The sequence below is a fragment of the Papilio polytes genome, unplaced genomic scaffold (genome assembly GCF_000836215.1).
Source record: "Papilio polytes unplaced genomic scaffold, Ppol_1.0 DF821610.1, whole genome shotgun sequence".
NCBI classification, from domain to species: Eukaryota; Metazoa; Arthropoda; class Insecta; order Lepidoptera; family Papilionidae; genus Papilio; species Papilio polytes.
The window spans coordinates 13,441-28,800 of NW_013527594.1; the positions used below are offsets into that span (position 1 = coordinate 13,441).

Here is a 15,360-nt window from a genome sequence, read left to right on the forward strand (position 1 = left end):
ATATTTTATTTGCAATAAAGAATATGAAATCTAGAGATTTCATTCTATTCGCTGTCTTTTGAGATACATTTGATGTTTTTTATGAACAACGCATCTCAAGAATTTTTTCTTATATTCTTTGAAGAATTGTCACGATCATACCTTTAGAAATGTACATGAAAGACGAATTTATGAATGAAATTATTGATAAAGATTTTTTTACAAATATCAGTTATTCAAAAAATGTAACGTAGACATTTTTAATGAAATTCACGAGTAATAATTCTAGTCATAAAATGAGACAAAATTGTTACACGATTTACGGGGAAAATATATCTTAATAACTAATTCCACTAAGCGTTTCCGCGTCATTATGTGTTAGTTATCCTATTATTTTAATAGATTCGTCAATGAAAATAGCATTGCAAGTAATAATTAGAATAAAAGTCATCACCCATCAACATACATATTTCTCCTGGCAAGATATTTCAAAAAATCTCCTTTTTATACTTACACTAGCTTGCGCCCGCGACTCAAGGAATTAACAAAAACGAAAGTTAGTAAGTAGCCGTTGTGTTCTTCCCGACTATGCTCTACATCTATACCAAATTTCATCGAGATCCATTTAGATGACAAACTCTAACAAACATCCATCGATCCATTACAACTTTCGAATTTACAATATTACGAAAATTACCCTTTTTTGTAGGTTATAAGACTTGGAGCCAACACTATTCTCTGCTAGTTATTACAGAGAACCTCATGCATTGTTCATGCCCATTTATAACCAGCCGCCATCAGGTTGCTCATTCGATGTCAATCCGATCATGATAATGCTCTGTCCGACATCCGTTGAATAAAGTTTATAAAATCCATTAAAGCAACGGTATTTTTCAATAATAACGATAACTTTTCACGTACTTATTAACTTAGACTAACTTTTCTATCGATTGGATAAAGACAATAGAAAAAAAAATTTAAACAATTTTAACTAAATTTAATGATCGTTGATGTTTGATATACTCGTAAACTTTCGATGCTAATCATCCTACTTTTAAACAGTTAATATAATTGTATATAACATTAATAATTTAACACTCCACTAGAGATCTCGTCAGAAATGCGCGCGATTATATCAATCCTTCTAATCCAATATCTTTACTAGTGCTAGTGATTCCAAGATATAGAATTAGAGAAATGGGTATGTAACCTGCAAAATTCATGTCTAGTTCGCTTGGCTTTATTGCTCGTAACAAAATCATTTAGATTCCTAGTAATATATCCCTATTTCCATTAGGTTTCTAGATATCATTTAGAGCTTCCTTTCTCTTGTTGTGTCACACCTTCATATTCTTAGGTCAACGACTTACGTAACATCCACGTCACGACATCGGCACGCGTTTCCTTTCCTTAATCAATTCTCTAATATCTCATTTATATTCTTAACTATTCAGACAGACATTTTGTTTTCATACATAAATATTTTATTGATTACTATTCCATAAGTATCAAAGCATTTAACTATAAAAAAAAGTTAGCAAAAAGATTTCGTTTTAAATCATACGAAGCGATTTATTGCCTACCAAATGTTCGTCTGGAAAGTTCTATTGTCTCTCGATAAAGGTTTAGGCTTTAAAAAATGTAGATTTTTTCCTAACCTTTTCGATAAACGTGTTACTGAACGTCCCTTGGGAAATGTATCTTATATTCTACGTTCCAGCCATTCGTCGTGGCTACTTCGTTCATGATTTGATAAAGTTACAAGAAATGGTGTCGCAAAATCGTCCTTCTTGCCCACCTATTGTTTTATTCTTTCTTTTTGATATTTTAATGTTCGTATTTTATAGGGAAAAGAACGTAACATTCTTATACCTATTTTTTTATTTATGTCTACTGTTTATAAATTATTATTTGATATCATTACTAATGCCGATTGAATTAGTCTGTTTTCCCGTTATTTTCTCCCCTTTTGCGCTAAAATGCAATCGGATAAAAAGTTGTATCTAGAGTTCTCGTAGTTCCAGAACATTCTATGTTTAGTATTAATATAAGAATAATGACTCATGTTCGCTTGAGTACAATTCTAAATAATAAAAATTTTAACAGTTAATAATTTATGTTGTATACACGTTCGCATTTCAACCAATTAGTATGCAACAATTTGAGTTTAGCGTCACGATTGTCACCAGACAATCTACGAGTACCTGTGTTTTCCCCAATACGAGAACAACCTGCTAATTCGGTGGACAAAACTTACATTGCGTGATGCAATTTAAACCTTATTGGTATACAATAAAGTTGTTAATCAATTAATAGTTAAGCTTTATTGGTGGGAAACTTAAGTGATCTGCGCGCGCGCCGTCAGTCGCTGTAACGAGCTCTTGATTGTCGGTTGTTTTGACGCCATTTTGTTTTAAATTTACGATTCGTTTGTTACACAACTTGTTCAAACTGTGAAAAATCATACCAGTGAAATCGTAAACTGTGAAGTGTTACAAAAAATTGTGAAATCTATTCTTAACTCTTTGGATACGCTCAAAAGTTATTGTTCTGTAATGACTCAATTGAATAAGCGAAATTTATGGATTAAGTGAAAGTAAGTACTCAAATAATACTTGATTTTATAACGTCCGAAGTTCGAATCTTGACTTTAATTTCTATTATTTTGGATGTATTAAAAAATTAATAATAAAAAACCTCTATCTATATAATTGAAGGATTGCTAGATATGGTTATAAGTGAAAAGCCATTACTGTTGCTATTAAATCGATCTATTCAGCAGAGTTCATACATGATCGGTCATGTATAACTATCGATAAACTTTCTACACTGTTTTATTGCCTAATGAATGAACGTTGGACTGTGAATTAAAATGTCTCACATACCGCTTTCTGCATATACTTTCTCTAACGTGTTGCGTCATAACCGGCGCCGGCGTTTCTGTAGCCGGTGATATTTTAACTGAGATCCTCGTTATACACCCATTAACTGACAGACAATTTACTTTAAATTATATTCTATTTATGTCTATACTAACTTTTACCGTGCATCATCCGCATGAAATTATAAAAACTTTATTGTTTACGTTTGTCAAATTTTCAATACTTGCTTCCTTAATGTTGGCAGCTTGTAGCCTATGGTCCCTTTCCCACATTAGGGGTTTTATCCAATTTATTTACCCTCTAAGTTTAAAAACGTGAAAATATTTAGCCTTAGGGATTTTATTAAAGAAAGAATTATTTAAAAGTATGCTGTAATTGCTAACATCCTACGTCACGCAGTACACATTTACGTAGTACATGTTTACACTTCAATATTATTAGTATAGAAGTATAGATTTCCTGTCTCTTTCTGTCCTTGTGTTAATTTGGTTACTTATTTTAGTGACCCTTATTTTTTTTACATTACAAACGATCCTGATTGCAGGATTTGACCCAAAGGTCGTTGAACATTGCCAAATAGCACGTACGTCTCTATTACTCCTTGTTAGTTGCTTTTGATTTTATAGTACTTAACGTTTAAAATACGATCTCTTCAGACCTTCGTGTTGTGTACGCTAAGGAATGCGATGTCATAGATACGGGTCCCTCATGCATTACACACTTCTGGTTAATGTTTGAACTTGTGGTAATGATTTAACCACTACATTCCTAAGTGCAATCTATACTAATATTTGAAGAGGAAACATTAGTATTTTTGTATTATTATATGTATTGACATAACACAAAAACTATTATAACTAAGTCCATTACAATTCCTGCATCATTAAAAAGCTCAGTTATTACTAAGTAAATAGGTCATCTTTTTACTATTTATTTAAATTCCTTGCGGACGATGTCGCGAGCAATAGCTAGTTTATAAAAAAAAATGTCGTTTTATATAAATTAAGTATCGGAAATTGTAGTGTTAATGTTGAAATTATTTCCACGTTGGCTAAAATTACAAATTATTCGTGAAAGCGAGTTCAATGAAAACCATTACTAAAATAAAAGTAATTTACTTGTAAGTGAAGCAACAGTGTGTTTAATAAAAATTATTATAAGATATTTGCACAAAAGCTTATATGAAAATAAAAGTTGTTTTTACCTTGATTACTTGCTCGGTTCTCAAAAATCCGGTGTAAAAGGCAAAGACGGAATTTCCCTGCAGTCGTTACATAACGTTACGCCGCTTACAAAATTGTGCCATTCTTATGAGAACTTTGTTGCGAAATAAATATTAAATTTCAATCTTACTTCTTACTTCTTACTAATATTATAAATGCGAAAGTTTAGATGGATGGATGGATGAATGGATGTTTGTTAGCGTTTGTAGCCTAAACGGCTGAACGGATCTCCATGTAATTTGGTACAGGTTTAGAGCATAGTCTGGAAGAACACGTAGGGTACTTTTTATCCCGGGAATAATTACAGTTCCTGTGGGATTCGTTAATTTAGTTTTTTAATTTTTACTCGATCATTCCTCAACGGTTCAACATATCCTTTTGAAATTTGGCACAGATATAAAACAAAGTCTGGAGTACACATGGGATGAGGTTCATCCCCGAGAAATGTCCGGTTCCCGAGGGATACGTAGCTTTTTTTATATAGTTCTTACGTTTTCTAATACCACGCGGACGAAGTCGCGGGCAACAGCTCGTGTTTTATAATATAAATGTGTGAATTTACTGGTTATAAAGAGTAGCAATATAGAAATAAGTTGTGCGTTGTAATATTATAAATGCAAAAGTTTAGATGGATGGATGTTTGTAAGTTTGTAGCCTAAACTGTTGAATCGATTTCAATGACATTTGGATGTAGATGATTTTTTTTTATAACATAAGGTGGCAAACGAGCAAGCGGCCACCTGAATTCACCGAAATTGAAAGCGACCCCTGCTTATAGACAACCGCAATTGCAGATGCGTTGCCTACTTTAATTCACGGAGGTGGAGACGCACATAAAGAGGACATTTCCCCTTCTTATGCGTCTCCTCCACCGTCAAATCCACTTTTCCTTCCCATCCTTTCCTCTTAAGAAAAGGGGGAAGGGGACTAAAATTAGGCCTCCGGCACCACACTCATCACACGAAACACGGAATTGCTTCCACTTCACGCCTGTTTTCTGTGTGGTCGTGGTATTACACCGGGCGAGCCGGCCCATTCGTGCGAAGATGTTAAAGCGGGCTCTACCACTGTTAAGTGTTAAGATAGTCTGGAAGAGCATATAGGCTACTTACTGTTTCTTTAATTCCACGCGGACGAAGTCGCGGACGAAAGCTAGTACTAAATATAATTTATATTTTGATTTGAAATAGTCTATCATTCTTATACCATATTTAAAACATATCTAAATTAATATCAGAATAAGAAAAAGAAATCGTATGTCGCCAGTTATTTCATTGTTTTTTTTTTATATCTTTTGAAGAATGATTAGAAAATGGAATGTTGAAAATTTACAAACAAGTAATTAAATATCTTTTACACCGTAATGAAGAGGCGGTTAGTAGAGCGTACGAAGAAATACCGATAGCGTATCGAGAGATCCAACTTGTGTGTACATTCTTATTCACGATAAACGAGCCTTCCAATACTCCAACGAATATTAGAGGTCAATTTCAATACATGGCGGCCATTTTTATATTAGACTGTTCTTATTTTGTGAAAACTGATACAAAGTGAAGATAGACTTAAAAACAGTTAGCTATAGTAATCTTCTTACTAAAATTATAAATGCGAAAGTTTATATGGATGTTTGTTTGTTAGAGTTTGTAGCCTAAACTGCTAAACAGATCTTGATGAAATTTTTCATAGATGTAGAATATATTCTGGAAGAACACATACTACTTACTTTTGTTTTTTTTAATCGCACGCGGTCGGAGTCGCGGGCGAAAGCTGATTATGTAATTTCCTTGAACAGATATGTTTTAGAACATTCCAGTTTCTGTAAAGTCTATTTTGTAGGGTTTGGAACCAGGTAATAAACAGTTGAAGGTCAATGAATAATTGAAAGAGATATGTTTAAATTAGTTGTGGTTAAATTCTCAGCCAGGTAGAACTAACGAGAATTCGATTATTTTGGGCCAATGAAATCCCATTTAATTTTTACCCTTTTGGTAACTTTATCCTTTGTAAGTAGATAAAAACTGTCTAAGACTCTGTCAAAGTTTATTAGAAATGTAAAACCATTTTTACAATACTTATTAATCTTTTTTAATAATGAGTATTTAACAGATAATTGACTGATGTAATAAACTATCGATATGATATCGAATAGGAAACAAAAAAGACATCACTAGCACCATAGATTAAGCAAGAAACGCTCATTACATTTTTTGCCGCCGTCACGCACAGACGTCAATGTAAATAAAAGGAGTTCACCAGAACTCTGTAACAACAAATGATATAATTACAAAGCATTCAATATCGTGTTATAACACAAGTGAACACAGTTATTACGTTGTTAATGTTTATGTTCGACAATGATGCTTAGAGTAAACTTGTGAAGCATTGTTTCTCTTATTAAGATTTAATTTGCTTGACTACTACGGAAATACTGCATAGAAAATTATATTTGTTGATCATTTTAAAAACTGAAAGTCTTGGGTATGTGAGCCACGTCAACCCTACAAGTAGGACAACACAAAAACTTGAAATAAATATTCTAAAGCATGTTAATAATAATTTTGGTTATCTTCAAATATATGATTTTTATGCCCATACAAACACATGCGGCAAATTTTCCCATAGTATATAACTTTTTTTTGTTATAAAGTGATTTATTTTTATTTCTCGTGTAATTTCACTGCGTAGAATTTTTTATCTATGGTCCGTCACGGCGGAGAAAGGCGCAGAGCGTAGACATTACTCGGTCTACCGAGACGTGGTCAAGTGGACCACGCTTTAAGTTGTATTCAAACCGAGGTTGTTTTCACGTTTGAGTATTAGCAGGACTAGATACCACTGGATCATAATAGCTAATTGACCTGTGAATGAAGATGTTCATAGGGTTACAATGTGAGTTCTTAAAAGATCTTACGAAGATAGTTTTTTGCAAGTGTTTTTTTTTGTGATTGCTTGCAGCTTAATTTACTTGATTGATTATGAAGGCTATAAGGGGTATTTGAATCCTTAATATATATTATTAAGGCTGTTCCCGTGCGACTTCATCCGCATGAAATTATGAAAACTTTATTTTATTGTTTACATCTATCGAATTATCTATTACAAATGACATGACATGATGACAACCTTGCTTCCTTGATGTTGGCAGCAACTTATGGTCTCTTACCCACATTAGGGATTTTATTCAAAATATTTACCTCCTAAGTTTATTGGCGTGAACGTGTATAGCCTAAAGCGTGACGTAAGTGTAGGGCTTTTTATTATAAAAAGAGTTATTCAAAAATATACTGTTATTGCTGATCTTAGACAACAAAGAAGTGTGTGTTTACGCTTTATTATAATAGTATAGATTTCATAAACATCTCTAAAGGTATAGTTTAATTGTTTTGATCTTTATCCGTGTAAGATTTGATAAATAAACAATTACTTAAATTTCCAGAAGTTTCGAGAACTTCTGTTGTTAATTAGATGGTGTTTACAAAATAAATTCATTGCTTTTCTAAATTTTCTAACAATAGCTTTTATTCTAAATAACAAAAGCGGTAACGAGAAATACCGCTTAATTATTAATAGTTGAATAACGAGGAAATTAGATTTATATTTTGAAACAGCGATTCAAGGCACGCATGAAAAGTTTGTTTTGTTAACTAGTAAAAATATCCTGTATTTGTACGGAATAAAATAGTCTTATTGTTTACGTGAATATATAAATATATACAATAAATGCTTACTTCACATCTGTAAGTAATATAAATATTATCTTAGTAAATACTTGAGTTAATTACATAATCTTGCTAGTATTAAAGTTATTTATTACGTTAGATAATGTGCACGTAATAAAGTTTCCATTAAACTTTTTGCATGGTACAGTTGCAAGTGAATAATGAATTGTTTTTACATCAAACCGATCAAGTTAACTGTTCTATAAAGTTACCTTCAACTTCAACAGATCTTTGTAAATTGGAAATTAAGTTCACTAATAAACTAAGCCTATAAAAACGACATTTAAAATATGTGACGGCATTTTAAATTTCGAATCGCTGCCCCTGTTATTTTTTTAAAATGTAGAATTGACAAACGAAATGAGTATGAGAACTTTTTTCAAAATGCTTTTATCGACATTCACTTTTTCGTCACTAAAAATTCTTGTTTCTCATACCAAATTAATGCATAGTGTCCGAAATTCCGAACATGAAAGGAATTCTTTTACGTAATGTAAAAAACCTGTACCCAAAATGCAGTGAAAATAACGAACGTAAATTACAAACATCGATGGCGACTGTCGTATGAATTATTTACAGACTTAGCGGAATGACGCTTCTAAAAAAATCAAAAAACTTAAATGGACGTGGACTGATAGGGACAAATGGACTAGAGAAGTAATGAAATGGTACTCCAGAGATGAAAAAAGACGGAGATGACGTCAAATAAAGAGATGGGATGATGACTTACCGAAGGGATGTAGAAGATTAGCTAGAGACGGGGTATTTTGGAAGAATCTAGGGGAGGCCTCTGTCGATGGACAACCTTTTTTTTAAGTGGGGAAATGCGTTACCGCATACCACCGCGCCCTAAGAGGGGAAAGGCGCGATGTCGAAGGACAATCTGACAAAGCAACCGGAAGCTGAAAATAACTTGTATACATATGTTTTTTTGGGTTTTTACTACTTTTTGCTTTTTCTGTAAATAACAAATTTTGGAGTTAAATCTATGTAAAAAAAAGTCAGAGAATATAGGTTTATCGTATCTTATGTAGAACGGAAATATTGTGAATTATGTCGCGAAATGTAACGCAGAAGTTAACGTTAGAGTTAAATTGTGGACGGTTTGCGGTATACCTCTAACTTTCACGGGCCGTCGTAGCTTGAAGTATATTCTATTGGTAACCATCCATACTGAGGTCGTTGTAAACTGGGACTTAGAAAGTGGAAGAAATAATCATAAAGATGTATATTGTAACTACGATTCTACATCTATTATTTCAAACTTAAAATATGTTTGTAAACAGATTTATTTAAACCAAAAATTTCATTTCAAAAATTCATATTTTAATTTGTCGAATATCGTACTTGTTTATATTATAGTGTTAACTAAATTCGCTGAAAAAGCGAAGCGCCCATATATATGCGTCTGAAATTGTAGATGACTCTGCCTACCTTTAATCGACGGAGAAGGGGACGCTCGAAAATAATATATTGACTTTTCTTACCATAAGTGTCTTCTCTTCTACCAAATTCAGATCTCTGTACCATCATTTATTTGTAGAAATAGGTGGAACGGGAAAGTGAAAATTATGAAGTCAAGTTAAATAAAATCGCATAATCGTGATAGGTGAAAAAGGTGGTTTCCTCAAAACATCGAACCTGTTTATTTAAAGTTTTTTGCTTTTTTTTATTTTGTGCTAAAATGAAACAACCCGGTTGCTATGCGAGATTTGTCTCTGAGCGTATTCGTGTTACAAATGTCTTATAAGATATGCCATGTTAAGCGTCCATAACGTTTTTTTTACTGGTAAAAAACGAGCTCAAAGTTTCAGATATAGTATTATGTAGCAAATAAAAAAGACTATAATGGCCACTTACTGATACTATACCACATAAAACATTTTTATTAATAATTAGACACGCCCGTAAACTTTTTTTTGTGTGTCCGTTTATTGTTCTACATAATCGAAAGCCGTGCCAGATTTATTACGATCTAAAACATTCGTAGTTCTGTGGTCTAGAAATTTTGAACTTACGCCAAGATCGCGTTTGTATTGTAAATGAAAGTAGTATAAATAAACGTAAAAGGTCTGCAGATTAAGTGAAATATGTAAAGGAATTTAATGGCTTCTGTTTAAATGAATCTAGTGATTCATTTTACTGATCTACGCGTTGTTGAAAGAATGTTTTGATACAAAAAACAATCACTCACAACTAAAGTTAGGACTTAAAACAAATTCGACGTCTATCATACTTCATACTAATATTATAAATGCGAAAGTTTGGATAGATGCAAGTATAGATGTATTACTAAGTATCTCCAAATCGCGACATCAGATCTCGATGAAATTTGTCACAAATGTAGAGCACAGTCTGGAATACATAAGTTACTTTTTTTTTAATTCCGCGCAGACGGAGTCGCGGTCCAAAGTTAATACTATAAAGGCTTATCGATATTAAAAAACCGCTACAAGTTAAGTCGGCTATCGAATACAACCTACATTGTGGAATTTAATGAATGTAGAAAACTAGGTTTTAACTCGACACGAACAATTCTTTCATTAAAATGTCCACGTTCCACATTTTCCCACGAAATATATTATCTGTAATGTATACCTTATAAACAAGTAAACTCGACGGTAAAGAAAAAACACAAACAAATTGATCAAACGTTTTATTAACCTCTTACATGACATTCTTGAGTCTACAAACAATAAGAAATACAATACAATTTTCATGTTTTTTGTTGCTTATCGTCATTTTCTTTTATAGTTTTAGTGTATATTTTGCGATGTATAACAAACTATAGTTTATAAGATGGCTTTGTTAAGCTAAAACTGTTTTTGCCCACAATTTTATCAAACAATACCTTTCAAAACAAACACAGCATAGCGTTGGATACTGAAGGCATATATCCAATCCAACAATATGCTAAAACAGATATCCCCTTTATAAAAAAATAAATATCAATATCATATTTATATATGACACCATCGCAGCTCTAATAATTGAAATCTATTAAATTAAAATGATCATAAACTTAAACACTGACGTCATCTAATTTGTTTCAGACACCAGCAAGTTTCCTGCTCAAAAGTGATAGTGTTGTGAATAGAGTGTTACGTATGTTAAATCGCTATAGCCGATAGTGTATCGCCACCTTTACAAATGAAGCGACGTAGAGAGGAAGTCTCAACACTGAGAGTAACACGGTGTGACACGGTGCAATAAGCCAGGCAGAATGTTGACAGTTATTGGGCTACTGTTCTTAGGATACGTCAGCTATGGTAAGTAAAGTATCATTTATGTTATCGTAAGTTTCTACTGCTTTAGGATCTTAGGGAGAATATGAAGATGATAAAAGTGTTTTGACAGTGAAAGTTGTCGGTTATAGAGATTTTGAATAGGTTTTCTTAGTCTTTCCTCGTGCCACAATCTTTCACCATAGATTTCTCTTTCTGAAGTTCATGAACTCTCGATTAACTCAAAAATAATATTTTTCTAATTCGTTAATGTAATCAACGATAATGGTGACGTAATCGGAAGCAAACGAAAACCAGATTTCTCGATCAGAAGTGGCTTAAAAGTTGTTTGTTGTTTGACAACTAGTTGACCTTAGTGGTCCGATGATCGTGGTAAACAGACGTCAAAATTGAAAAAAAGAACTCATGTTCTGATTTTTTATCTTGCTTGTTTTTTTTACAATGTTATAAATGCGAGAGTTTAGATGTTAGGGTTTGTAGACTAAACGGCTGAAAGGATCTGGATGAAATTTGCCATAGATGTAGAGGATAGTCTGGAAGAAAACATAGGCTACTTATTTCTGATTTTTAATCCCACATCGATGGAATCGCGGGAGAATGATAGTTAGTTATCTGTTTTCAAAATTGAAAACTTTAGTCACCATGTAATATAGAAAAAATGTTTTATAAATAATGCAATTCGATTTCGTACTTGATTTTATATTTTACATGAATAAAGTGACAAGAATAGGCAAATCACGGTTCCTTCGCTTGCATATTCAAGTGCTGTCAGATGCTTTGCGTCATCAGATGCTTATACAACAGCAGGAAATAGCAATTTCCTTTCATTTCACGTATTTCTTGACTTCAACAGCTACGAATCTTGGTTATTTTTAAGTCAATCGTGTAAAGGTTATTTTTCCCTAGTACCAAAGCAGCTATTTTTTCCCCGGCGTATTTCCAACAACGTAAAAAAGTACTTCTTGATTTTTTTTCAAATCAATTTAATTGATACTGGCTGTTGTTTGCGACTTCACCAGCATGAAATTAAAAAATAATATAAAACACGGCCTATACTCATTCATAACGTAGCTTTTTAATAGTGAAAGATATTTTGAAATCAGTCCAGTAGTTTTTAAGTTATTTCAAAAATCCAAAAATGAAAATCTTTCCTTTTTATAACATTCGTATAGAAAGAAGTATGGTATAAATCATACTAATATTATAAATGCGAAAATTCCGATAGATGGATGGATAATTGTTAGAGTTTGTAGCATAAACGGCTGGACAGGTCTCAATGAAATTTTGGTAAAGGTGTAGAGGATAGTCTGGAAGAACACATAGGCTACTTACTTTTTTTTTACCACGCGGACGGAGTCGCGGTAGAAAACTAGTAACTATATAAATTACATTAAATAGAAAAGAAATGCTTACTATTAGTACACGAATTATTTATCTATGTAATATCATGTTTATGAAAGAGCACAAACTTGGATAATTGCTTAGTACAAAGTATTCTGTTCAGATATAAACAGCAATAGGCTGAATATAAGAAAATATCTCCCCAATTATATACTTTATCCATTCTGTTTGTTTATTTGTATCGCGTGCATTAAAACTTGTGATTTGTTACAAGACAGTCGTTGCGGATAAAATAGAAATTTTACTACACTCTAAATTGTACTTTGTACGATGGGTGTAAGGTCGTTTTTTGTATGAAAGATGCAAAGGAATTTATCCGAAATTATGAATTAACTAGCTTCCGCCCGCGACTCCGTCCGCGTGGTATTGGAAAAAACAAAAGTGAGTAGCCTTTGTGTTCTTCCAGACTATATTCTACATCTATGCCAAATTTCATTGAAATCCGTTCAGCCATTTAGGCTACAAACTCTAACAAACATCCATCCATCTAAACTTTCGCATTTATAATATTAGTATTTAGTATGATTTATTTGTGTAGTTGATAACATTTCAAGTTATTATAGGTACCGTTGCTTTCGATATCGATATTGATATATCAGATATTTAACCTTTTTTTTATTTTTTTTTTAAATTTAACCTTACGTTTAATATGATGATTATATATGATTCTATATTACAATTTTATATACTTAGGCCTATCGCTAAGTTTCTTATGTTGACTCCACATTAGCCCATTAAAATATATTTCAATACATTTTTTTCTTAATTATATTAATTGTAACTAATTATTGGTCTTTTACTTTAAATGAGTTTTTAAAATGTAAGTTTAACGTTTTGTTTTAATTAAAGTAAATTGTTGAAATAATTCAATTCAATCTTTGTATACTATTTAGTGCATAAAACTTAAGTTGATTAACTTAACTGACTTAATACTTAAAGGAAGTACATTATGGGACCTGTGACTGATTTCTAATCCGACCTACCAACTTAGATACTTTAAGAACCAACCACACATGTGTGTTAGAATTCTTCGCAGCATTAGACGTTCTTAGAAAGTACTAGGACATAAGAACTGAGCAGCGAGTCTAGGCCGGCGTTGCTCTGTGTGGCACGTATCCAGAAACTTGTATGTGTAATTCACGTTTCTGCGATCCCTATGCCTAGTTCACTCTAACCTATTGATATATGTGGTATTAGAACGGGACAGCTACACATATCTATAAGCATTGACGCATGTTAGTATTGCTTGTGAAAAACTAGGTTCTCTATATTGCGTGGTTTGACGTGTGTGTAACAAGGGAGACATACAGATAAAATTTGATACAGTCAAACGTGAAGTACTAAGGCAGCAACAATGCAAGGAAGTGTTCTAAACAAAACAGTATATTCAATATAAATAATTCAAATTCTTTAAAATATTATGATGTTTAATTGTTTTTATAAAATTGTTTTCTCATTTTCTTTTATACAGATAATAAAAATATCAAAATATTATTATAAATACACTTTTTTCTTTTAAAAAAGCTACGTTTTTAGCCTTTACTAGGAAGTTGTTTTAAAAATTCTTTATGATTTAAATACTTGTTTTAAAGTATTCTTTTGCACATACGATGTTATGTATCTCTTTAAAATCACATTTATAATATTAGTAAAAAAGATGTGAAATGTTTATTGCTTTTCTATTCAATGTATTCGTTATTAATAAACTCTTTATATAGCAAACACTTTCTCATTCCGTTGGCGAGATCGACTAATTTCGGACCAATCCCGAGTTCAAAACTAGACTTTGCTTAATTATTATTTCGTATTAATGTCTCACGAAAGTTTAAATGATTCAAATTATTTGCTAATCTATAAATGTTATAAAATTGGAGTGTCTCTTTGTAATATCAAAAGGAAAATTCCAGATTTCGGAAAGATGATGTATTTGCGTTAATAACGAAAATCGTATTAAAGAAAATTTTGTATATCTGTCTATCTGTCCGCAAGCCGCGTTAGTTCCGGGTAATCTGCCAAACGGATTTCGACCGAACTTTCACTGAAGGGTAGCTGACATAGACGGCCATATTATAGGATACTTTTTTATCTTAAAAGTGAAATCGCAGGCAACAGCTAGTATTTAATACAATATCGTCATATTCAAAGAAAATAATAAGAAATTTAGTACCAATATATCTAAAATGTTATTTAGTTCGAGTTTCTGAGAAGTATTGCTTATTGGAAACACTAGGGAATAAGATCGGATTATAATTTAAAACAATCGGAAAGCTCCGAGAAATAGCTTTATTAATAAAGTTTAATAAGACGTTTGAAACAGTAAACATATGAGCTTACAATAGTAACTTATTGTTTATTGAAGTAACCGATTCAACTTTGCCTTCACTTCTTAACTTAGAATAGGAAAACTTTACGAGTACACAACTTAGTTATAAGTTGTAACCGAAGCTAAGGAGTTTAAAATATAAATATGTAGTTCAACGTTTTTACTGTGCATATAAAATAACTGTCAGATATTAAAACTCATTTCTGAACGTTTTCTTTTAAATCTGTTCTAAGTGTGCTCCAAATAAATAACCCTTAATAATTAATTAAGTGGTTTAATTCATATATAAAAATAACTTTTGTATTGAGTTAAAACAACGAGAGGTGACATTTTCATGGAATGTACACTGTTAGAGGAAGATCAACAGTGGCAGAGCCCGCTTTAACATCTTCGCACGAATGGGCCGGCTCGTCCAGTGTAATTCCACGATCACACAGAAGACAGGCGTGAAGCGGAAGCAATTCTAGATTTCGTCTGATGAGTGCGGTGCAGGAGGCCCAATTTTAGTCGTTTTTCCTCACCATCCCGTATATAGAGTGAAGGATGGGAAGGAAAAGTGGATTTGACGGTGAAAGAGACGCATAGGAC

At 32.4% G+C, this 15,360-nt stretch overlaps 1 protein-coding gene across 3 annotated transcripts in view; it reads left to right on the forward strand.

Moving 5' to 3' along the window:
- LOC106108357 (tyrosine kinase receptor Cad96Ca) overlaps nt 1-15,360 on the forward strand; it is a 45,867-nt gene that overhangs the window by 13,135 nt on the left and 17,372 nt on the right. For 2 of the 3 annotated variants that reach the window (XM_013289510.1, XM_013289512.1), the window contains exon 2: nt 10,857-11,072. In XM_013289510.1, coding sequence (XP_013144964.1) covers nt 11,027-11,072 — 46 coding nt within the window. In that variant the 5' untranslated portion in view covers nt 10,857-11,026. Of the gene's footprint in view, nt 1-2,333; nt 2,576-10,856; nt 11,073-15,360 lie in introns of those variants that run through there. The other variant, XM_013289511.1, reaches the window with a different exon arrangement.